Here is a 25,000-nt window from a genome sequence, read left to right on the forward strand (position 1 = left end):
AAAATCTGCCTGGATTTTGACTGCTTTAACGCTGTTTGATGACTTGGGATTCTCCAGCCAATGTCCCCCTACCTACTCCCTGTCTATGAAAGGACTGCAGGCACATTCAATAGTAACAGAAAAAAAACCCTACATAAAATCAAGCTACTTACAACCTAACCCTGAAATGCCCATTTCTGTATCCCATCTAATCCAATGCTTAGCCACCCCTCTATTGTTATCCAAGCCAGAAATATTCACATGCGGAACATTTTGTGCTGCCAGGCAGAACGTGTTTTTGTACAAGAAACGAAATCTAGGTAAATAAAGTATCTTTTCTCACTTCAGCAATGCTTGAGCGTTTCAGGGTTAAGTAATACATAAGAGAGTTTATTAAATTACAAATACCACAGCTTTTTATTCCTAGGCTTCCTCTCTCTCCTTGCAGGGGATTACAACAGCACTGTGTATTAAACACCTCAGCCTTGACCACAGAGGTCATAAGACTCACTCAGACAAGGAATACCTAATGCCTCTCTGGACATCGGTTTTACAAGATGAAAATCTAAATCCACACAAATACAGGAGAGCTGATGCAGGCAGCGCACAGGAAGAAAACACTGCAGATTTTAGATTAGAACGGCCTCGGGAATGACCAGATCAGCTGTGTTTCCATCCAGAGGCACCTATGTTTCTCGTCTTTTCTCCCTTGTCATTAAAACACAGCCCTCCATCCGAAACATTAACTAAAAAGACATGACGATTGCAGACTGAGAGCACAGGGTGGCAGAATGTACCAAACATCCTATAGAGAATTAACCAATTCTGCTTCATCAATTTGAATGAACCCTGCTGAACAATGTTACATTAACATATTGAATTACACAACGCTTTGTCGTTTTCCATATGCTTAACAAAAAAACTGACAAATTGAAAAGTGTGACTTTTCGAAACCTAGCATGACTATCCGTACTACCATTATAGCTTCCAGTCGCCTTTTGTGATACCGTTTTGTAGTTTCCCTGATTACATGACGTTACTAAAAAGGCCTGTCTGTCTGCCTGTCATTAGTCTCCATCCTAAAATTCTAGGTGATGCTAAACGTTTGGCCACAGCTTTAAATCCAGATTACATTATTGCTGATGTCAGCTGCCGTCGCGGGCACTGTTCTAGCTAGGAAGGATACAAGACGATTTTAGTGGTAGCGACTGTCACGAGAAAGCTGCAAACTCCAAAACACTTTTCATTTCCAGCAGACTGCATATGATCACAATCCAATTGTATAAAACAAACAGCTGTGTTACAATAGAACCAGCGTTTGGAATAGAATCAGCCATAGCCTGGACGCGTCCTAAATTTTTGTAGAGTCATGTCAAAGTCTTTGCCCGTGCATGTCACTCGCAACCTTTCAGGGAATCCTTTTCCTCCGTCACATGGTTGATCATTATAGGGATACACTAATGTCATGACACATATCACGATGTGCAGGTTGTGATACGACATGCATCACGATACATGCGACGGTCCAGAGGGGGTACTTGTATGATGCATAAAACGTGATCACTTAAGGAGTGTGTATACAAACCATAAAACAGTTATTTCTCACTCATGAACTACAATGAGCGATGTTGTGCTTTTGGTCTTGCCTCACAACACATCTCTCCATTCTGATGCCACATACCATGTAACAGCATCCTGATTCATCGCTACACCCCTAATCGCTATGCGTCTAGGAGACTCTTCCCTGGAACGCGGTCCCCCCTGAGCTGGCTGATCTCGTTCTGGGGGTGCAGGCTGTAGCGCTCACCTGTTTGAGTGCCACGGCGATGGAGGCGATGGCGTGGTTGTGGGGCCCGCCCTGCAGAGAGGGGAATACAGCGAAGTTGATTCGGTCCTCGTAGTCGTACATCAGCTCCTTCCCAGTCTTCTTATCGACCCCCTTCACGCCCTTGCGATAGAAGATCAAACCGGCCCTGAAGAGCATAAGGCAGGCAGCACAGCTCAAACACAACACCATTTCGGTAAAAAAAAAAAAAAAACACTTTAACAAAAGGGGTTTTAAAGGGATACAACCACCACGTTACAGGGATTGAGACTTCATCACAATGCTGTAAATATGGGCTTTCTATTCTGTTATTTACCTCTGTATTTTTGGTGTTTGAATTAAACAAAGGTTCAGGGACCGTGATGATAAGACACGACTAATTTAATAACGTCAAACTATGCTCTAGTTACCCTTGTTTCATATTTTTCATGTATTCTTAAATTATATTTTAACTGGGCTATTCCACTGAAATGAACGGGCTTTGTCCAAGTGGAAAATCAAACTCAATAGCACTGGCTACACTCAGAGCCGACAAGCAGCCGGAGAGCTTCTACAAAGCAAGCGAGCGCACCTCAGTCTCGAACTCTCCCCCTTTTCCATTCAGTGCTGGGCCTCTCAATCACAGACAGACGACTGGGTTGAACTGTCTGGTAGTTTTCCAGATACACACCGTTGTCTGCTCGGGGCCAAGTTAGGGCCATCAAACTCATTTCAATTGAGATTTGAACCCAGATCCCAAATCTTCAAACCCAAATTTAAAAGCACCCCCAACATTTCAGCTGTAGATTCACAACAAACTGAACTACTGGTTTGTCTGTTTTTTTGTCTTTACATTCTGGGCCTAGTGACTTTGCAGCAGTTTGGCAACTGGCAGATTATTATTATTATTATTATTATTATTATGTATTTTTAAATGAAACCCCCCCCCGCATTATAGCAGAACGAACCATGTTGCTGGGAACGTAAGCCGCTTTTACAGCCCTGTCTACAGGGGTTTGCAAGACTGGCAGAATAGCTCAGCTTTAGATTAGCGGTGCCTTCTCCACTGTCCCCTGTCCTCAAAGAGTGGGACAGACCACAGAGCTGGTCTTTTATTTCACATCTGATGTGCGTCCTCAGCCTTGACTATGAGATCTGAAGACTTTTGAAAATACTGTAGACTATTTGCAATGTAAAACCGTTTAAATCAGAAAGCTCACCCTTGATCCCCTACACGTGTTTTTTTGTTCGTGGCACGAGACAATTTCTTGAGTAGTTTGAAGTTACAGGGAATTATGTCCGACACTGGCTGATTGACTTGTCACAAAAAGAAACGGGTAGACACCAAATGGTGAAGGATCTTGAGACGTAGCTTAAATTGAACATTGGGTTAAATCAGAACAACTTAAGAAAGTAGCATAAACCTTCGTGCTTGTCTACTTAACATGGTACAAGTGTTTGACGCAGACTGTGGAGACCTGTTTGACCGTGGAGACCAGTTTGACAGATGGCTCCTGCTCCGAGGCCTGCGAGGTGCTTACCTGCCCCCACGCAGGGTCTTGTGAGTGGTGCTGGTGACCAGGTCTGCATACTCGAAGGGGGAAGGGATCACCTTGGCTGCAACCAGCCCACTAATGTGAGCCATGTCCGCCAGCAGGTGAGCCTTCACTTCAGTGCACACCTGCAGAGGCAACAACGAAACGCTATTGCATTGCAAATTTACCTACCACTACGGTACACTACTATCTCATTCAGCTTCAAAAAGTCGAATGAAACATGCTGAATTACATAATTTACATTAAGCTTTTGGTCATAGCTGTATATTGCACTGCTAATTTATAAATATACCTTAATTAGTCTAAACCTTCTGTGAAACTACCACATGCATTATCCAAAAAAAAATACATATACATATTTTATATATATATAATTTTTATAGTCTTCTTTACATTTTGTATTTATTTCACACCGTACATGCTTTTCACACACACTGTATTCAATTACAGTGGTTGACCATGCATGATGACATTGAATATTTGCTCCCCGGTGTTTGCACTCAAAAATGCGCTGATCAAATGTAGTTTAATATGCTGTCCAATACATAGTACAGAACACTGGTTATAAGAAGTAGGTCAATCATAACTTCAGAAGGTCAGTACAGAGTTTCTCTAGGGCTTTCACCAGTGTACTGCACACAAGGCACTAGCAGAAACACTCTTCATTTTTACAGACAGTATGACGCCTAGGCTGGGCAAACCTAACGCAGCGTTTGTGATCTAAGTGTGTAACACAGTAATGTAAAACAAGTAAATGCAGCAAAAAGAAAAACCTCCGGGTAGGGCTGCAAAGCGGCTCTTAAATTGTGCGAGTCTGCCTCTGGTATCAGACACAAGATCTGCTAGACGCTGCTTCATTAGATTTTATCTTAAGGACCTGGTATGTTATCAGATTAGCATATTTATCACATAATCCACTTCCATATTTCAGACACGCAGCTATTAAAAGAAATGTAGGCAAACAGATCTTTATTTTCTTGGTGATCCAATTTAGCATAATGGTCTGCAAGATACAAAGCAATCAATCACTCCCCCCCCCCCTCATAACATTAAAGATCGCAAATATGTATTTTATTAGAACACATTCATATGGAATAGGATCAAGAAAAATTAACATGCCATTAGCAGCCAGAAACAAGTATTAAAATACCGTGTTCATTTAAAACGTGTCAACTATATATATATATATATCGCATATATATATATATATCGCAATTCCCAGTCCTAAAATGATGATCCAATATAAATTGCTAGTAACAAAGACACAAAGCCTACACTGAGCGACGATGGTCTATTTCATTCTGATATACTGCTATATTATTATCTGCTCTTAATTATCTTGTATGAATGTCATAACTGTAATCCGATGTGCCATGGCACAATATAATGTGATGAATGTTGACTGTTTACTTACGTGCTACAAATCAATTTGACTAAAAACACACACATCTATCAAAATGGAATAATTAAAAGAAAATACCTCATTATCATTAGTAAAAACCCAACAGATAAGAAAAGAGCATTCCGCATTATATCCTAACATAATTAAAACCTGCTTTTCACACACAGACCCGCATGGCTTACTGAAGCGTTCCTCATTTGAAGCACTGGCACACTGTATCCAGTCAACACGTATGCTTTCGTAATCAATGAGTAAATCCTGGACTCTTACATGTTAGTGTTGATGTCAGTGGAGGTTATGATATCTGGTGGGAAGTATGCACCTATCATCTTGTGCAGGGATGGAAATAAGACTCCCATTGCGTAGCAGTGGGAGCCATTCCTGGTTTTACTATGAGGTTAATAAGACACACCTGAGCTTGTTACACTGAGGCTTGTAGTAAAATCTGAAACACGTCCAACTGCTATGCAATAGGAGTCTCATACCCATCCCTGTTGTGACATTAGCAGCCCTGTTGCATTTACTGCAGATAGTAAAAGCAGGCTTCATAAGGGGTATCCGTGTTTCAGAGCAATCCAAAGCGCCCACACCTGTTTTATCCTGGCGTAATCGATGAGTCGGGCATACGCGCTGGTTCCTGCGATGATCAGTTTAGGGCGGAACAGGCGAGCGGTGAACTCCAATTGGTCGTAATCGATCAGTCCGGTGACAGGCTGCAAAAGAAACAAAGCGAGAAGCCAGGAGGGTTTAACCCGTACGATTTCAGAGCACGATTTTATTAACCGCTATTAAATATAAAAAAAAAAGCCTTAAGATGTCTTCAGAACATTTACTTCCACGTCAGATAAATATTGGGAGAGAGAAAAAAAATGTATCGAAAGGATTGAAAAGAAAGTGTAGGTTTGGCTCATCAGCCACTGCGGTCATCTGAAGGTTTTTTATGACGTTGAAATTCAATTGTAAAAAGTCTGGGGGACGAAGACTGAAATTCTTTCCGAATTTTTTCAAGGAGACCGGGGCTCGCCATTGATTTTTTTTTTTTCTCCTTTATTTTCAAAAGAAAAATAAAGCATCACAGAAGATTACATCTGTCCTGTCGTCAGCTTGTTACTTTCTTTTGCGTTCCAGTTTATCCTTGTAAAGTTCATAAAATAAAACTGCATTTCGTCAGCAGATATTTCTGTCTTGTATACCAGAGAGCCTGCATTTCTGCTAAAGGGTAAAGCTGCAGTACTAATGGCTGCACTGTGCATTTCAACCGTATACAACAATCCCAAAGGCGTCTGATCTTTCAACAGCTTCCTTCAAATCTAAGATAATAATTGCTAGCCAAAAGGTATACTGGAGCTCTGCGAGAACCTGTAGTTGCAGGCAACTGCTATGAATTGGTCCACACATGTAGTATGCTGGAAAACAGCAAATGTCAGCTAACGCACCCGCCCCTCGGTATACAGCGTCTCACTATACTGCAATTCGGGTATATTGCAATCCTGGAGTTGGGTCTTTTAAAATGCAACGGGCAGTGTTGTGTGATGCACTGCCGTTACAGATTCTAACCCCTGTCGGTGAGATGAGACGAGGTTAAAAGCTCTATATGAACAGGAATGCAGACGAGCCCGGCTGTTCTGCATTGTGGTTTAGACACAGCAATAAAGACCAGGACTGGAGCTTTGGCCACCACTGTCCTAAATGAAATGGCAGTTATGTTATTTAGCGCTTAAACACTCTGAACTAAATCCTAATGAAACAAAAAAACCCTACTGCCAGTAAGCTAACAAACACACACTCACTATAAACTAAATCTCTTCTTTGCAACACTACTTAACAATTCTCCCGCAAAGAAAAGAGCACTCCACATAAAACAGATCGATCTTTCCAGCGAGCTCCACTGTTTACAGGAATAGCTGTCGATTTTCTATTAGTTACAAGGTGTTTGGTTCAATCACCCTGCGAGTGACAGTTTATGTTTTGTAAAATAAAACTCAACAGCAGCAACAGCAGGTCAGTCATTCCCAGCCCTGCACGGCTGGCTGGCCTTGGAGAAATCGAAATCAATATCAAATCTCGCACTCACATTTAGCTTGTATGGCATGGATTCGAAGAAAATGGATGTGGCTGAGATCCTTTTGACGTCAGACATGTATCCATGAGTGAGGCTGAAAGGAAATTGGCACGTATTACTCTTCAAGACAGGCGTGAAAGACAAAGCAACTGATAAAAAAAAATAAAAAATAAACACGTCTGTTGAAATTTTCACGTATCCCCCAGTATGGATCTGTCAACTGATAAGTGGACTAACCCATTCAAGGGTCCTAATGGGTTTGACCAGACTGCAAGGGCGATATGTGGAGTTTGGTACAGGCAAGTTAAAACACAGATACATTCATGCAGAAACATGAAATATGCAGAGTCAGTGTCGAACAGTCCAATTAAACCTTCTTCTCTTTTATTCTTCGGATTTTGTTTTATAAATATTTTTAAAATAACAAACACGCAATCTGATAAGACAAACATATTCTCAAATATATAACTAACATTCATACCTGTATAAATCTAAACCCACAACCCATACCTTCAGTGATAATTATTACACAATAGGAATAGTAAGACAACAAATATTTTCAAAGTCACTGTAGTAGGCCGAGGTTACTGTAATGTTCCTGTATTTGTCTGTTAGAGCCGGAGAGGCATTCGATGTTTCCATTCTGTGAAAGTTGGACCTGTCTCTCCTTTCCAGTATTTAAGGATTCAGTTTTTTAGCATCAAAGAAGTTTAAGACAATATTAGCATAATTTATTTTCAATGGCATCCTACAAGATGTTACACCGAAAAAGCAGAAGCTAGGTATCACTGTGGGCCTTACTTTGGAAATATCAGAACTGTATTCATTCATTTGTTGACCTATTGCCTTGATTTTAACCCAGAATGCATGTATAATGATCTCAGTCTGTTCGCACTCAGAGGATGCAGTAGGTATGAATTCAGACATTTTTAACCTGGTGGAATAATCGCTATTCATTATCTTATATTGAATTATTCCTTGCCTTTGCTAGTATAATGCCATTATTGAAGACTGCAAAGACAACGAGTGGTCTATGCTAGAGGGAGCAGTCAAAATAAACCAAAACTGCCTGCACGCTAAACTTGTTTATCAAGCACAGCAATGCTGAAGCAGGATGTCGAAGTTAAGTCTATGAACCCTACAGTGGTGCAGCCACATCTGCCCCCTTAAACGCTACATCAGTTCATAAACCGTAACTGTGCAGGTAACAACAAAACGAGTGGGAAGCGTCTGAATTCTTACTGTCCCCCATCGGGCAGGTCCAAGCCCATGATCCGGTCGTGTGGGTTCAGAACCGCAGTGTAGGCTGCAAAGTTGGCCGGGGAGCCGGAGTAGGGCTGGACGTTGACCCCCCAGCGCACGGGGTCCAAGTCAAACGCTTCGAGAGCGCGTTTCTGACACAGCAGCTCAATCTGGTCGACCACCTCAGCACCGCCATAGTACCTGCAAGACAGGGATTTACTAGAGAACAGAGGCACACACCAACACGGCTCAGCTGAAAGTGAAGGGCATTACTCATCGGCTATCCCACCAACAGTCAAAACATCCCCAAAGCGGTGGCTGGGATGCATTCACGGTAGGGTGCAAAAAAAAGTGAAAAATGTTCCTTTGATTAGATCCTCAAAATTTTAAATCAGGACACCTTTCTATGAAGGGTTCACTGAAAAGAACAAAGGGTCTATAAAATGAGAATCAAATCCTATTAGGCCCACTTGCGTGCTTATTAAATGTGACTTTTCCTACATATTTAATTTAGTGTGTCCAAACGCTTCACCCTCGATTTTCTCACCAATTTAAAACGTCCAATTATTCCCTCCCCCCCATCACCGTAGCAATTCCCCCACACTGCTCAGGAGAACTGAAGGTTCAGCGGGCATCGTCCGATCCCACGAGCCAGCTTCCTCTTCTACACCCAGGAACTCGAGAGCGGATCAACGAGCTACCGCCCTCTGGAGGACAACGCCCAGCCCTGCAAGTGTCCGCTCTGAGCTCACTGGGGGCGCTGAGGAGAAACAGTCCCAGCCAGGATGTGAAGCTGCGCTCCCTTGGCTGTATAACACCCTGCACACCGCGCAGCTGTGCTTTTACCAACAGAGGCACTCAGGGATCCTAACATCATCATCTTTTAACACCCGAAGACTAGGCGATGTTTAAAAAATGCCGCTAGACAGCCGGGTTCAGAGAATTACTTCCCTTAGGTTCAAGCTTCGAATCTTCTTAGCAACTCTCTGTAAGCTGGATCAGCGTGATCTGCCCGGTCATTGGATTTGAACGGATGACAGGCTCCAAAATGAGATCCGATAACACAAATTTCACTCAGCAGAACACACAAAAAAAATAATAATATTCCGCTAGATCTCACTGCTTGTTGTAAAAGCACATTTCATCTCAATTAAAAGGTTCTAAGGTCATAACAATGCTGCTGTACTTCAGTTGATGTTAGGGATAAAATAAGGACATGTATTAAGTTAATATAAAAAAAAGTGTCCGTTTTGTGTTTGGATTGAAGCAGAGGATCTGACATAACACAGCCTTTTTTTGAAATGTTATTCTGAAAATCATATGATATTCTTCCTCCTGTATAGACGAACACTGTGCATTGAAATGATTAAAACCGGAATTCCCAAAGGAGAGTATTAAGAAGCATTAGAAAAACAAATCTTCTAGTCATCAACAAAATCCTGTTTAATGGAGTCTGTCAAACAACAGGATTAAGGGACATTGGATAATATTTGTCCTTTCTTTTGGCTGATCCCAGCAGATAAGCAACCACTAAAATGACAAACACTGGGACAAGTGAAAAGGTGACAATTGAATCTGCTCTCCTTGTGTTGTCACTTTGAGTGGATGGAGGAGAAAGAGAGAGAGGGGGGGAGAGAGAGAGAGAGAGAGAGAGAGAGAGACGGTGGGTTTTAAAGTCTTTTAAAAATCAAATTGATATTAGGATTACTTAATGATCACCCTTACTAATCACATGTAGTACATATACAACCACTGGCGTAATCTAAATACGAAGGTATATATATATATATATATATATATATATATATATATATATATATATATATATATATATATATATATATATATATATATATATATATATATATATATATATATATATATATATATACAAATTCATGTTTTATTTGTATACTGAACTTATCCAACTACAAAGTGACACCGCAAACAGTCTACCGAAAGCCATGACAGTCGTACAGTATTTCAGTGTTAGATTTCGAAATGTCACACTTTTCAATTTAAAATGGCAGGTTTGTTTTTTTGGTTAGGTGTATGGAAAACTACAAAGTGGTATGCAATTCAATATGTTAACATTTGACACTATGAAGCAGAATGCGTTCATTCTGTGGGGCAGTGCAAAGATTTTGGCCCTAGCTGTGCAACACAGGATGTGTCAAGAAGTGTCTAAACAGAAGCCCAGCAATGGAAGCTCATGCATGTCTTCTCTAGCAACTGTGTTTAACTTTCCCATTTGAGACATAATAATGTGATACTCACACAGGTCTTATGAACAAAAGCACCAACCTTTTCCTAGAAACATATTCACAGAACTCATGCTCTGCCTACAGTCTGCAGTCCAAAATTGAAAACCCGCCTCTTGCATCCTTCCTGATGCTATTTAAGTAACTTTTACAGTCAAGGGTGAAGAGACGGAGTTATGCTAGCCTGCACTCTTAACTGGGACTGACTGACTGACTGACAGATTCCCCATTGAAATGGATTTGACCTCGATCTGCTGCTGATGGAAATGAACCGATCTGAACGGTGGCATCGCTGTTATAATCCCTTAGTGTAGCTTTACCTCCTTCCTGGGTATCCTTCAGAGTACTTGTTGTTCAGGCAGGATCCCAAGGCCTCCAGAGCTGCTTTGCTGCAGAAGTTCTGCATGAGAAAACAAATCAGAGTTCACTTATAAAATCAGGGCTGGATTTGTTTCATGGTAAATGTCTAAAAAAAGAGGTATTGCAAGATATTTAAATCATTTTCTCTCGACTAATTATATAGCAAACGTTCCTACATATTTAACTGTTTTCCAGTCTGATCTAACCATGTTAGAGGAGCCAGTGACGGGTGGGAACGAGATGCTGCGTGATATTACATGGGGGAAACGGATGGAATCAAATTCAACACAAGGTTGCATTTTAATAGAAGAGGGGTGTTCTGAAGGCATCCATCATTCCCGGAAAGAAGTGAAGTCAAGGGATGCAAAGAGCAGCGATCGTTTGTAAGGTACACAAGAAGAGGATACTAAGACTTTAGGGGTACTTGAAGACAATGAGTCGGACTGATTCTATTAGCTGGGCTGGGATCCCTCATCACAGAACTCTCAGGAATTCTAAGAATTGAAGAGACTGATATTAAAATGACCTACACTGTTTATAATTATTCTTATTTACCAATGCATTATAAAAAATAAAAAAATTAGTAATCAGGCGCTATGCAAGACGCAAGCTGCTTTTCACCTACAAGGCCAGAGCAGCCAGTAAGCCCACTCAATGACTCTCAATAACTTGTAATAAAGAATAACCATGTTTTATCACAATGGGATCAGCGGTTCTCTAGATGTAAAAATAGAACACAGGCACATACAATAAAAACAGACTGACATGCATCTCCTTATATCCCCAGATTCCGAAGCTCTCAACTAGAATTCAACCCTGAAGTGTGACTTATGAAAAGATACCTCCAATCTAATCACCTGGCACACGAATCCCTAGCAGAGGTTAATAAAACTCATAACACTGGTGAGAGGATTTTAACATGCAGTACAGCAGCCTGATTTGAATAAATTCAGTGTGAATGCTTTCTTTAATAAAATAGGAGCAGTTCTTGCCAGTTCTCGCCGTGGTATTGCAGGCGACAGGTAAACACTGTCAGACACCCAGCGTGGAGTCCTGACACCACTACACAGCAAAATAAATTGCTGCTTATTCCCCTCTCCCCCGAGACCAAACAAGTGCCGAGACAGGCGAACAGCTTTGAGAGAAGATGACAGGGCTGGAAATAAGACTCCTACTGCACAGCTGTTTCAACCATTCCAGGTTTTGAAATGTATCCTCTCAGTCCAATTCCTACATCCTTTTTTTTCACACGCCTAAATAAACGTTATGAAGACGGCTACGTTTTATAACGTGTTGATAAAATCGTGCTCTGAAATCGTAACGGTTTAAACTCTCATGGCTTCTTGCTTTGTTTCTTTTGCAGCCTGTCACCGGACTGATTGATTACGACCAATCGGAGTTCACCAATCACTTGTTCCTTCCCAAACTGATTTACGCAGGAACCAGCGCGTATGCCTGACTCATCGATTACGCCAGGATAAAACAGGTGCAGGTGCTTTGTATTGCCCTGAAACATGAACACCCCTTATGAAGCCTGCTTTTAGTACCAGCAGAAAATACAGCAGGGCTACTAATGTCACAAAAGGGATGGAGAAGAGACTCATATTGCATAGCAGTTTGATCCATTCCAGGTTTTAGTATGTGCACGATTAGCACGATTGTATAGGTTTCAAGTTCAGGAGTGTCTTATTCAAAACTTGCAGTAAAACCAGGAACGGATCAAACTGCCAAGCAACGGGAGTCTTACTTCCATCCCGCTATGATAATTTTACTATCCATGACCTTCCAAGATAATTTTTTAACTTTATTTTAATCCAGTATAAAACACTCTTCATTTAGAATGACTAAAATAACACTCATACGTTAAATGGAAAAGTTTTGATCAGAACTTCGAGACAGCTAGTCAAAAGGTCTGTCGTTTAATTCACTGAAGTATCTCTGTGTGAAACACCAATAACTTGGTACACGTAAGTAAGCAAAGGGCTGTATACAACAAGCACAGGTGCAAGCAAGGAATGTATATGAATATAACAATTATTTAATCCTTTCCTGTCTGAATATGGTAAGGGATGAAAACATTGAAGGTTGAACAACCATGTGTCTACTGCAGACATATAGAAATCTAGAAGGTGTGAAAGCTTACAGATAAGACTACAGTTGCTTAACAATGAAAGCAATCTCAGGATTTAACACAAACTATATATATATATATATAGACACAGACACACACACACGTATAATCCAGTTTGAAATCAGTACCTCCGACGCGATCAGCTCCAGTCCGCGACACTGCCGGTCTTTCTCCTTCTGCACCAGGTCCCACATCTCGGGGTCACACTCCGCCAGGCTCTCCTGCCCAGTCCACTGGGCAAAGTCTCCCGACTGGTCCGCCTGCTTGGTGTGCTGCCCACGCACTGCCATCGCCGCGGAGGGCAGGCATCGCGCCAGCGGCTGAGAAAAAGGAGGGGAAGAATAAGAGAGGAGTGCTTTCGTGAAGCTCAGTTTACTGCTGCTAAGAACACAAATGAGAAAAGGCAGTCAAGGCCCGTCAAGGCAACCCTAGCACAACATTTGACTAAGGGGATATTAATTTAACGGGACTGCATCCAACTGTCTGATCATGTTTTTAGAAGCTTCACCTGGTAGGGTACTCTGTGCACCTGTGTAAATTACAGCAGTCTGGTCTTTTAAATCAGCTTCTCTCATCCTACTCATTTGCCAAATGTAAAGTTGTTGGGTTAATTATCCACTGAGGATATTATAAATTTTTAAATGCCTCTTTCCCGTCTTTTTTTTCCCAGCAGCCCAGTTGCCGCTCTCAGGTGCAATAAAGTATTTTTTGCATTGCTGTCTGTAACAGGGCGAGGTCTGTGCTGGTTGTCGGACGCATGCATGCTCCTGTGGGGGGGGGAGTAGACGGCCCCATTGGGCCCGCCTGCCGGTCATGGCAATGACACAGAGAGGGTGGGTGAGGGTGTGCCGCCTGGCTCTCTCCGATTGGTCAGGAGGCGGGTCTTGTGGGGACGATCGGCCAATAAAAATTCCATCTGTCTTGCCTGTTCAGTAGAAAAGCCATCCGGAGCCTGGTTCGTGGAAATGGAAGAAATCAAAACAGACAGAACCTACCGTTTGTGAAAGGCGCAAGGGCCGTGAAAAGTGTCCGGCTTCCAGAGGCTGTGGGGTACGCACGGAAGAAACAAAAGGCAAGACGGGAAACGGAGAAAAAAAGATAAAGAAAAGAAATACCATTCCACATACCCAGACCGACAAGAGGACGGTAGCTGGGATGTACGCAAGTAGTTAGCTCAGGGGGAATAATGTGGGCAACCAAAGTCTAGTGAGGGGAGACCAGGCTGTAATTAAACCTTGTGGCAAAGCAGGAGCTGTAAAACAAACTTTTATTTGTAGTTTTTGAATTTAATGTTTTCTGTTCTCTCTTGTTGTTTTTCCCTTTGGATTGTGAATACGATTTGGACTACAGGAAACGGTCGGAATACCATTGCTGGGAGACCTCCCGGGCAACTCTGGGGTAAAGAACAAAATAAATCTTGTGTGCCCAAGCGGCGTTTTCAATTACACCGCTCCGTCTCGTGTGTGTTTAGTGAATTCCCCACACCCACAGTCTATGAAGAGCAGGGTGAGAAAAACGCTCCGAATTACTGTTCTAGTCTTCCACTTTCATATTCTGTAATGCAATTATCAGAGCCTGTTTTCAACGCATCGACAAGCTTTGTAAGTAATTATGCCCCTATCAGCACTATTCCAGTGTGCTTTACAACACTTATATCCCACATTCAGCATTTCTACTTGTCAAATAATTGACACCTGGGACTACAATCTAGTTCTATTGCTATGTAGGGCACAAAGTCCTCTATCAATTTAAGTTTTTTTTTTTTTTTTTTTTTTTTTTTTATATATATTAGAATGGTTCAAGCTTTACAAGGTATTTATGACCGGTCGGGTGAGACTGATCAAGGTCTTAACTCAAAGTGCAATTTGCAACATTATTTTTAGTGAAAAGCAAAGCGTCACCATTAATAACTTCAATTTGTGAGCTGTGAAAGACCTAGACAACAGTCACCGAAACGCACCTCAGGGGTCGCTTGTAACCCCATTCCGACCTTCACGAGCACATTTTTCAATTTGAAATTCAAACCCCTTCCGTGGACAGAATGTTCATGAACTTGTAACATTAAAAGGTTTGCTCAAATTCAGGGAAACTATTCCTAACATACACACCATAACCTAAATCCTATCACAAGAGAAGAAGTGGTTCTGAGAATCTCTAAAAACAAACCGTATGTACACACGTTACAAGGTAACGATACTATTAACTGTCATCAAATTAAACAGTGTCGTGAAACTAGACTATGCCATATGCAGTACTATTATAAATGTTTGTGTTTTTCACTACTCGGTAGACATGGCCTAGTGGGGCCGCAGGCAACTGCTAGCCCCTAGAACCTTATGTTGTAACTTCTAAGAAGTTTCTGCTTCACTCCAAGTCTGGAGAAGCCTGCTGCCTTCACCCTTCAGCAGCTATAACCCTCTGGAGCCCGAGATTAATTACGGGAGTCGCACACAGGGGGAAGTTATTTACACTGACCTGACAGCAGAGCGCATTGCTGCCGCAGTGAACCCCAGGAAACGGCCCGGGAGGGTAATTTATTAGGCTGCAGACAGCGTTGGGGTCATAGCTGAGGTGTGAAGGTGATCCCAGAACAGGGCAGGCTGCTCCGAATTCATTCCCCAGGGACAGAGACATCATTCCTTACCGTCGATGACAAGAATGTAAAGACGCTGGAACCTGTTTAAGCCCCGCAGTGATTTTTCAACACAGCAGCAAGAATGTTAAATGGAGGACAGTAAAATAATGTTGGTTTAACGCATTGAAGTGAAACGGGACTCTAAAGGATGGGGAATTTGAAAAGATGCGCACAGTTCTATTTACCATGGGAATTGTTTCACTTTTAATGGAACTACCATGGTGTAGTGCAGAAATTAACTTGTCTATTGCTAGTTATCCCCCCCATGTGTATCAAGGCTATGGTTAAAAGATGTAACTTATAATCATATACTACTGCAAGCAAGTTAAAATGTAAAAGTGTGACAGACAGACAGACAGACAGACAGACAGACAGACAGACAGACAGGAAGACAGAACGTTCACCTGCCAGCTGGGTTAAACCCTCAAGGCACAAAAGGAACCGAGTGGTTGTTCACACAGCTTCTTCTGAAATGGATCCGAGAGGATCACGAGGAGGAAACTGATCACTTGGATGAGCAGACCCACCCGGTCAGCACACTTCAGATCTCGTTCTGCAAACCTCACATGTCCCTTGTGCCTTAAAGAGATTGATAAACGGACTAGAATTGTAAAACACAGACAGGTATATCAAGGAATTGTTCAGTGCGTAGACAGAGAGCAGCTGTATTTGCAGCGGCCATCTGTGCAGACCGCTTCCCTTGCGAATCTCCAGCCTGTCGCTGCTCTCTTCACCTGACCTTCCTTTTGGGCAGACTCAAATCCTTTTCAACACTGGTTTACTCAGCTTCTCTTCTTGAGATCCCTGCTCACGCGTGTCGTCTCGTGATTTACAACTTCATTTTAACTGTGTTATTAAAAAGCAATTACAGGCTGATTAGAAATTCACTACATGGGATTTCTGTCTTTCTTTTTGGACAGAGAAAGTCATTCAGGGAGAAAGTACAGAGCAGAAGAGCATCTAGCTGCTTGTTCGCACCTTTGTTTAGAAGACCTCTGCTGATAGTCAAACCAAGAGTGAATCTGAATGTCCTAATGCAGGGGTTGCCAAACTGTGGAGCAATGACATTCTATGTATTTTTTTCTATTAATAGCGAAAAGCATTTCGCTGGCAGCAGCTGTAACCGTAGAAAAATAAAGTCCAGCAAGGCAGTATTGGCGGACTGTCAATCAAAGCAGAAATTCACAAATCGGAGCTAAAAGATTGCCTGTAGGCGGGACGTAGAGCGAGCGCTCTGACAACAGGAACGTGCTGAGGTCAAGTGATCGCTCTGCCGGCAGACGTGAAAAGCGTGTTCAACATTAATAAAATTACAGTATGTCGAATCCGCTACAAATGAATATGTTTTGCAAAGTATAAAGAAAAGGCAGCAACAGGAGTTTGAATGCACTGGTACCGTGGGCTCACCTCACAGGAGCTGGAATGGCTTTGTTCTTTTGTAGAAACGGATTTCATGCTTATGTACTTGATGTACTTGAATACGTTTATGTGACTAATTAGCTATTAACATGTAAAATATTAAGTACTTTGATGTACGTTAATATCCACTAAATCAAGTTATTAAATCAAACTGATAAATCTCGTTACATACTGGTAATTGATTTAGTAAAATGTTTGGATATTCTGCTATTTTATTGAATACTGATTCGTTCTCAGCCGTCTTAAAATAACGCTAGAATATGTTTTGTTGGAAAATTATATATAAATATTTTGACCGATTCAAATTTCGCTGCAGATGGATTTATTTTCACAAGTTTTCTTTTGGTTAAGTGTTTTTGTGCACATTGTACTGGTTTTACTCAAAAGTGATTCCTGTTCAGGTATTTATGAATGGGAATAACAAGAGACATGCACTTTTTAAAATCTGATGACCAAGAACTGCACTTCTAAAATGTTCAATTATACAAAAGGTACCTAATTCAAAAGGTCTGACAAAAACATCATCTTTTTTGCAATTTATTTTATTATTAAGTGCTTCCAAAAAAAATATTTTCACTCAGTGAATATTCTATGCGATTTCCATCTTTCACAATATTAATTCAAATGAATAAAGGACAGTTTAGATTAGGTTTACTTATAATGTTACAGGTTTAAACATAGAAAATGTTTTTAATTTGACATTTTCCCCAAGGAATGCTAACAGTGGGCACCTCTGTCCTAATGCACCGGGCTGCATCAGCTTTTGTATCGAAGGCAGTCGTTCATTCCTTGTTCGCGTTTCACATTTCACAGTGTTTGTTTGAATATTCACTCTTGTCCCGGCACAGACTCTGTTTAAAGTATAGTCAGGTGTGATGCTGTGCCAATGCAGACAGACACTGCAGGGGGGCAGATGGTTACCCGCTGACTGCTACGACAGACTGTGGCTCTCACATTTTTAATGAGGCGTCACATCTCAAAGATGGGCTGCAGCCCCGGGATGAACAAGCCACATCTTAAACAGCTAAATCACACGGGTCATTAACTCTGACAGGCAGCGTCCTTTGCTGTCTCTGCTGCCACAGGGATACCAAACCTGGGACGCCTGCCTGAGCTTATCACCTGAGTCTTCCCTTTCCTTTGAGGACACTTTGAACATTCGACTCCCTAATAAATGACTTCCTTTCAGATAAAATAAAAAAAAAGGCTTACTGTTGGTATTTCGCAGTTTTTTGGAGAGTTAGAAGCAAAGCAGAGTGAGGTAGCCCCAGGCTGGTTACCTTTTCCCTGATCTTTTGTAATTTGTCTCCTGTGAATAAAGATCTTTATAATCACACATTGAGTAAGCCATCCGCGCTGCTCCAAGTACTAAATTGTTTGAAAAGTAAAAAGCTTCAGATTCCATTTTCTTGGTCTTCCTCTAATGTAAGCTTACTGAACTCGCAATCAAAGCACCTTAACACAGACTTAACAAAATAATATATACAATATACTTCTTTTAAATTTAGAGTGACCAATTATTATTTTTCTTATTGAAAATTGACACTGTTATGTCAATTTGTGGGGTCAGGCAAAAAAAAAAAAGGTTAAAACTTTAAAACAGACAGCAGTCCTTATTGCAATCTTGACTGCTGTCACAAGGACTGAGTTTTCCCCGCCTGAAACGCCACGCGAAGGGTCACCAGCTGTGTTTGACACTCACGAGCCAGGCCAGGGAGTGTGGATGACAGATTCTCAGGGTAACAGATTAGGTCTAGCAGTCTGGCAGCTACCCGTCAAACATAAATCACCTACTTAACAAAATGAACAGAAAAAAGAGAACTGACCATCGGGAAAGCGATCATTCAAAACGACAGTCAATGTTACAGCAGTCAAGAACAGGAGTAACAAATTATAACACTTTGGTGAGGCGGGGGGTGGGAGGACTGATAGGACACATGACTGTGTACACAGCTGCATGTCTAAATAGTGCAACTATTACTAGTATATACTACAGACAGTTGTATTACATTTTACTGTAATACAGAACGAAATATAACTTACATTTTAAAACACAAAAAAAAACATGTTCGTCCAGGCTAGTAAAAATGGAAAATTAAATTAATGTTTTGACTATTTAAATGACAACGGTATACTAGATACATGCTCCAATTTAGATCAACTGAACAGACCTGGCTGTTATTTTTTATTTTTTTTTAACAGACATGGAAGGATGCTTCCACATTAGGCCTTAAATCTCTGTTGCCAAGGCGACTACACATCCCCAATGGGGGAGTATAGCTCTCAGGTAACTTGGGGACTGCCTATCACAGACAAGAAGAAAAAGTTTGTTTAAACAGGTCAGGGTACTGTAGGTGGTCTGCCAACACTAGACTGAAAGTATTTATTATTGAGTGAAAATAAATGTTTGTTTATCGTATTTGTCTGCTCACCACTACCTGTTCTCCTCAGGCGATGTACAGTAGACGTTATCGTGCCACAAGTCTGCACAGTGTATTGCATTACTGAACCAGGCCAGTCTGCTTGATTGTGAGTAACATGTTCAATTGTCATAGAGATCTGTGAAACTCAGATTTCTAAGGAAATTCTTAAACAAGCATGTTGTGGGAGAATAAATAACGTCGCAGTCGAGTGCTGCATGGAAACGAGGTTTTCTTGTCTTAAGTTTCTTCTTGTTTTTCCTTAGCCACCTATGTTAACACATGCATTCCCTTACATTGACCACGTTGTCATTCTTCGGCACACTCGGTAAGACCGCCTCATTAATAAGGCCAACCAATGTGTCAATTTATAACAGTTTCAAATCACCTTAAACATCAAAGCTGTATGCAGTATTAAGGCCCTCATTTGCAGTCCTAGATGTATCAAGCCTCAAAAGCAAGTACACCAGGAGCACTATCAATTTATCAAAATTCATTTGTTACACAAAATTCTACATATCTTCTATACTAAGGTCACCCCTCTATTACACCTGTTAGTCACTTAACTGAACAATATCGCACTGTATACAGGCCATGGCACTTCATTCTACACTACAAAACAATATATATCTCCTCTTAAGCAACTATCTGCAAACTATCCTTGAAAAACCCTGAGCACAGAAGCCAAGTGACAGCGCATATAAACACAGTATCTGTCTGGACCCTGCCCTAGCTTTGAGCCTTTAGTTGGCTGATAACAGATGGCAGTGTTCTGCACAAGAGGTGTGGACGCACTGGAGGACTCTAATTGGCTGGTCGCAAGGGTGAGCTTTGGCACTTTGTACGGAAAGTTAAGAAAATGATTTTGCCATACGGCAGTACTGTGTGAGAAATGCAAACCTAAAAAGCTCCACCAAAGCAGAGTCTGCGGTGCACATTTTGGCGTTTATAAAGCAAATTAAAGTTTGGATGATGCGAGCATTGGGTATGGGGGATGAGAGGTGCCCCGGAACTGAAACTGTCTATTGATTGTAGCTAGCAAAATAATTCCAGGTCTCAAAGGTGCAGTTTTACACATTTGCGCATTTTGTACACTTCAAAGAAAGTTCTCCGCTGCTATGCCGTGCTTTCAGGAAATCTGTCAGCCTTGCACTTCAGCAGTTATCTTCTTGGTCAAAGAATTTCACGCTACTGGCGGGTTTTAATGTGCAATGTTTATTAAACACACCGCGCATTATTTGTATTTGAAAATGACAGTTAAGACTCACAGACACCTGAAATGGGCTCCTACTGAAACTGTAGGCTTATAAACTGTGGTCTGAAACATGCAGTCCCGTTACAGCGAACAAAGCCACCACCAAAATGTGACCTTCTGAAATATACAGTGGGAGCCAATCATGAAACAAACCACCAAATATAAGTACCATACAGGGCCAGGCAACAAGGCTACAACTGATAGCAGCAGATTACATGTTTACAATCTGAATACAGAAAGTGCTACCCTGTCATTTTAACAAAGGACAGTGCAGAAATGCCATAGCAGTAAGCAGGGAAATCACAGTCACAGAAATCACAGCACAGACCAGTACTTGTGTTCAAGTGGTCATACCGATTTAAAAAAATAATAATACTTGATTGAGAAGCTGGTAGAGTATCTAAAAATAAAAATAGGATTCATTAAAAAATCTCCCTACTGTACAATTCTGAAGTCAGCTGTTTGTTGTATAGCTAAATTAGTCTATTTGCTGTAAACCTTGTCTGGGTTTGTCATGGCTGCAGGGCACCCAGGAAGCTGCTAGATGATCTTATAAGTGAAGAGTCGCTGGAATATTCAGCTATGAGGACCCCATTAACTATACTGCAAAGTTCTTAACGTTGTTTATCAGATGTATTGCAAAATCAAGTCACAGTGTCCTACAGCGGTTCAGCTCCGGTACACAACGTCCGTGAACTATTGTAAGGTCACGATCAGCAGCAATCACAATTTATCATCATGACCCGCTGCTCACTGCAGTGAAATACAACACTGTACAGCCAGATGAAGGGCACACGCTCTACAAAATTACTCTCATGGGTTTTGTAAGTGCATTAAACTGCACGCAAGAGTGATCAGAAATGGCGATGCCCATTCAATTTAATTAAAGTCGCACTGAAACAGACTAAGTTTTTGGGGGTGCTCGCATAACTACATGTAACGCACATGCTTAAAACTACAATTACCTGAATTGTAGATTTTTTTTTTTTTTCCAAATTGACAAACTATCCACGTTTTTACGTGTCGTGCGTAAGTACCCCGCCTCCGAGCTCTGGGCTGTAAACATTACCATAGCAATATGATGAAACCAACTGTGCGAAGTTGCATCATCTGCAATGTTGCAGTTTGTAGCAAACTTGTTCAGCTTTGGTTGTATCAAGATACACACGTTGGAGTTTGTTTGTTTGTTTGTTTGTTTTGTTTTTTAAACAAGTTAGGGCAACTGAAGTCCTGTAATACATTAAGTTTGTCGTTTAACCCTTTGGTGCATAATCAAAAGGAAGCTTTACACAGACATATCCAAACAGACAAACACTTTCAGCAAGGCTTTTTTTAAATTATTTTTTGAATGTACTTTACATCGTTTAGTTATTCGCAAGCCACTTTTTTTGTTGATTTTTCTAACCAGTTCAAACACAGCTTCGCTTGCACGGTTGTAGGAAAATGTGTATTATATTAGGATTCCGTATAAAATGTATTCATACGTCCTTATGTATGTACGCAACGGTGCAGAATAAGAAAAAAAAACTAACAAACTTCAGAAAAGCGAGTGGAGCAGAAAGTTACTGCAAAGAGCTCGCTCCACGTACTACTGGACAGACAGCTGAGCCAAACCAACGACAGAATACATGCACCGCACATGCGAAGACGTGCCCCTGTTTCATTCACGAATACAGCTAAAAAAACACATCATTAAAACCAGACACTGTCAGATTGGGGGTCTGGTGCTCTAGGAGTCAGAGAAAAGCAACATGGACGCCCCACCGAACCAGTGCTAGGGTCATCTCCAGGTTTCAAAACACAGTTCCCACCATCGCATACTTTTATTTAAACCCCTATATACAGTACTAAAAATGCCTTTTTAAAGTGTATTTAGGTTAACAACTTGTCAATGTGTCATTTTACCGCGCATTGAGCATGTTCAATACATAAGGGTTAGCTATAGCTAAGACAGCTCATTTTTTTTACGATTTCAAACGCTATGAAAATCAACACAAACTTTCAAATGCAATAGTTAATCTCTCCGTACTCACACGAGTAAGCTGTTTCAGTGACAGTGACAGCATGTCGTCTCTGTTTGCCCAAAGCGGTGTTTTGTGTGTTGATGAAAATTAACAGCTCGGATTTTCTGTCCACGTTGTTTCTGTGGCTGCCAAGCTTGAGAGAGAAAGTTGGCGGCGTGCAGCCTTCACGCATTTGGTTTCGTCAGAGAGGACGCCGCGTAATGCATTCTGGGATTTGTAGTTTCTGCTGATCGACTTTGAAACCCGGTTTTACGACCCTTACAGCTGTAACCTTTGACAGCCTTACCTCGTCTAAATTAGTGCTAATCGTGCTTCGCTCTCGCTGTTTATGATGCAAGTGACAGTGTAACCCTTCGATTAAATATTTTCTCGTAAAGGCCAAACTATTTGAACACTTTTAAAAAACTGTATTACAGTACATACAGCGGGGCTACTGCCCAGGTATACCCAGTAATCCAAGGTTGTATCAGTTTAAATTTTGCATTCTCGGAAAGAAAAAAAAAGTATTTACAGTAGACGTTTTACTGTGTGTAGCCTTTAACATACACAGTGTGCAGTAAAGTGCACTGGGCTACAGTGTAACTAATGCGTAACGGAAAACAAATTTCTATTTGATACTAGGTATGCATGTTAGGTTACCCTCTTTTATGCGGGTAGTCGGTGTTTCCCCCGATAATTAAATTGCTTTTAAAACGTTGCTACGCGTGCCTAAATGTATATTTCCAAATATACAGAACGCCAAAACTCTGAGTGAACACTTGATTCGCTAAAATGACCGCATCGTTCCGTTAAAATTTAAGAAAGACCTTTCATATTGCATTTATCAGATTCGAAACCTGTGCTCGAGTTCTTGAAGCCACCGTAACAACGAAAAATAAAAGTCTGCTTGAAACCAAAGCTGAAAAGTTATTTTTTTAGTAATTTGAAAGTTTAAATTCTTTGTACGTACAGGACTACTGTTTTACAAGACTCTTGTGCTGAGCATAACAATACCAGTATGTTAGCTGGAGTAAAATAAAATAAGCTAGTAATTGCATTATGGTTCGCTGCCTTTACGTTTGTAGCTGTTCCAGTCTGGATTACACACAGGCTATTGCCAACAAAACCAGGGGTGTATTAACTGACAGAACTAACAAGAACAGAACACACTCTCTGTGAATAAAGGGTGCTTTTACTGATCACGGATTACACTGATTATTGATTTGCAAGATGATCAAATCAACCCCTTATTTTATAGATTTACATCGCACTGTGGGCAACGATATTATACAACTATTACTATGGTCATAACCAGCATGTTTCAAATGTTCTCTTTTACTGGTTTTCCACATCAGCTTTTAAAATGCTGACTTTTTTCAATACCGTTCATGTACTGTTGTTGTTTTTTTTTTAATTTATTTCCCATGGGCACTGACTTCAAAAGCATGAAGTGGGCTAGTTTCTAAACTGAAATCTCTGTGCAGTGTCAATTTTTAGGCTGTGCTCCAATGTGACAGTCTGCTGCAGGGTTCAAACCTTTTTACGCAGAAAAGTCAATTAGCTTTGGATCTGGAGAGCCTGGCTGCCGGCGTAGTAAGCAAATGGCACAGCTGTGAACGTGTCTGTCTAAAACGACCCTTTTCAGGTAAATTCGCTCAGAGAAGGCAGTTGACAGATCCGGGACTTCCTTGTGGTGGCTGTTTTGAAGGAGGTTTTGTGAAATGTGGGGTTTGAGTTTTGATCTGGATGGTTTACTTGGTTCAATGAAACGGTTTAGAACAGGGTTGGAACAAATACAAGGAGTGGAAAAGCCAAATTTGGTCACCCCTGCTCTACACAGTGATCACAATGACTGCCTTTTTTAATCTTCACCAATCTTTTATCATACACTCCTAGCCTTCTGTAAATGTTTCGGATTGCATTTGGCTGTAATCCGATGACTATTCAATGTTTATATGAATAACATTAGCCTTTCTTGTACTGTGATTATTACAGGGTTATGCAGACCCTCTGTATCTGGTTGTGTATCTGATCTTCAGTTAACAACCTTAAACATCTGCATGTCTGAGCTGCCCTTTTCTTTCATTAGTTTGAGACAACACTTTTACTCTGCAGACTCACTGAAGAATTTATCCCCAGCTGCCAAGCATGGAGATATAACTGCTCCTGCCTTTCTTATCTTAGGATACCACGGTCTCCCTCTCTCCAGCACCCCTGTGGGAGGACAAAGTAGAAGGCAGGTCCAACAGATAGCCCAGCAGCTGATGTGGCTATGATTATATTCTCGTTAGGGCTCATTGCACCCCAGTCTCTCACTAGCCCCAGGGACCCTGCTTATTAAATGCAAACGGTCCTCGGGGTGGCTATATGCCCTGGAGTTTACTCCAGACAAACTCAGCTTTATCTACTCCAGCAGAGTGTAATTCATTCAGCCAAACAACATTTGTATTGTATTTAATAATAGTTAGGTG

The 25,000-nt window shown here is 41.2% G+C and overlaps 1 protein-coding gene across 1 annotated transcript; it reads right to left on the minus strand.

The window, feature by feature from the left end:
• Positions 1-1,693: 1,693 nt before the first annotated feature.
• On the minus strand, positions 1,694-22,699 carry shmt2 (serine hydroxymethyltransferase 2 (mitochondrial)). Its single transcript, XM_041241779.1, has 8 exons — positions 22,560-22,699; positions 12,926-13,117; positions 10,627-10,706; positions 8,046-8,246; positions 6,816-6,897; positions 5,332-5,454; positions 3,325-3,464; positions 1,694-1,952 (listed from the first exon to the last, which is right to left on the minus strand). Exons 1-8 carry the CDS (start codon positions 22,590-22,592, stop codon positions 1,709-1,711), a joined length of 1,095 nt encoding a protein of 364 aa, XP_041097713.1. The 5' UTR covers positions 22,593-22,699; the 3' UTR covers positions 1,694-1,708.
• Positions 22,700-25,000: the final 2,301 nt, after the last annotated feature.

The sequence above is a fragment of the Polyodon spathula genome, unplaced genomic scaffold (genome assembly GCF_017654505.1).
Source record: "Polyodon spathula isolate WHYD16114869_AA unplaced genomic scaffold, ASM1765450v1 scaffolds_818, whole genome shotgun sequence".
NCBI lineage: Eukaryota > Metazoa > Chordata > Actinopteri > Acipenseriformes > Polyodontidae > Polyodon > Polyodon spathula.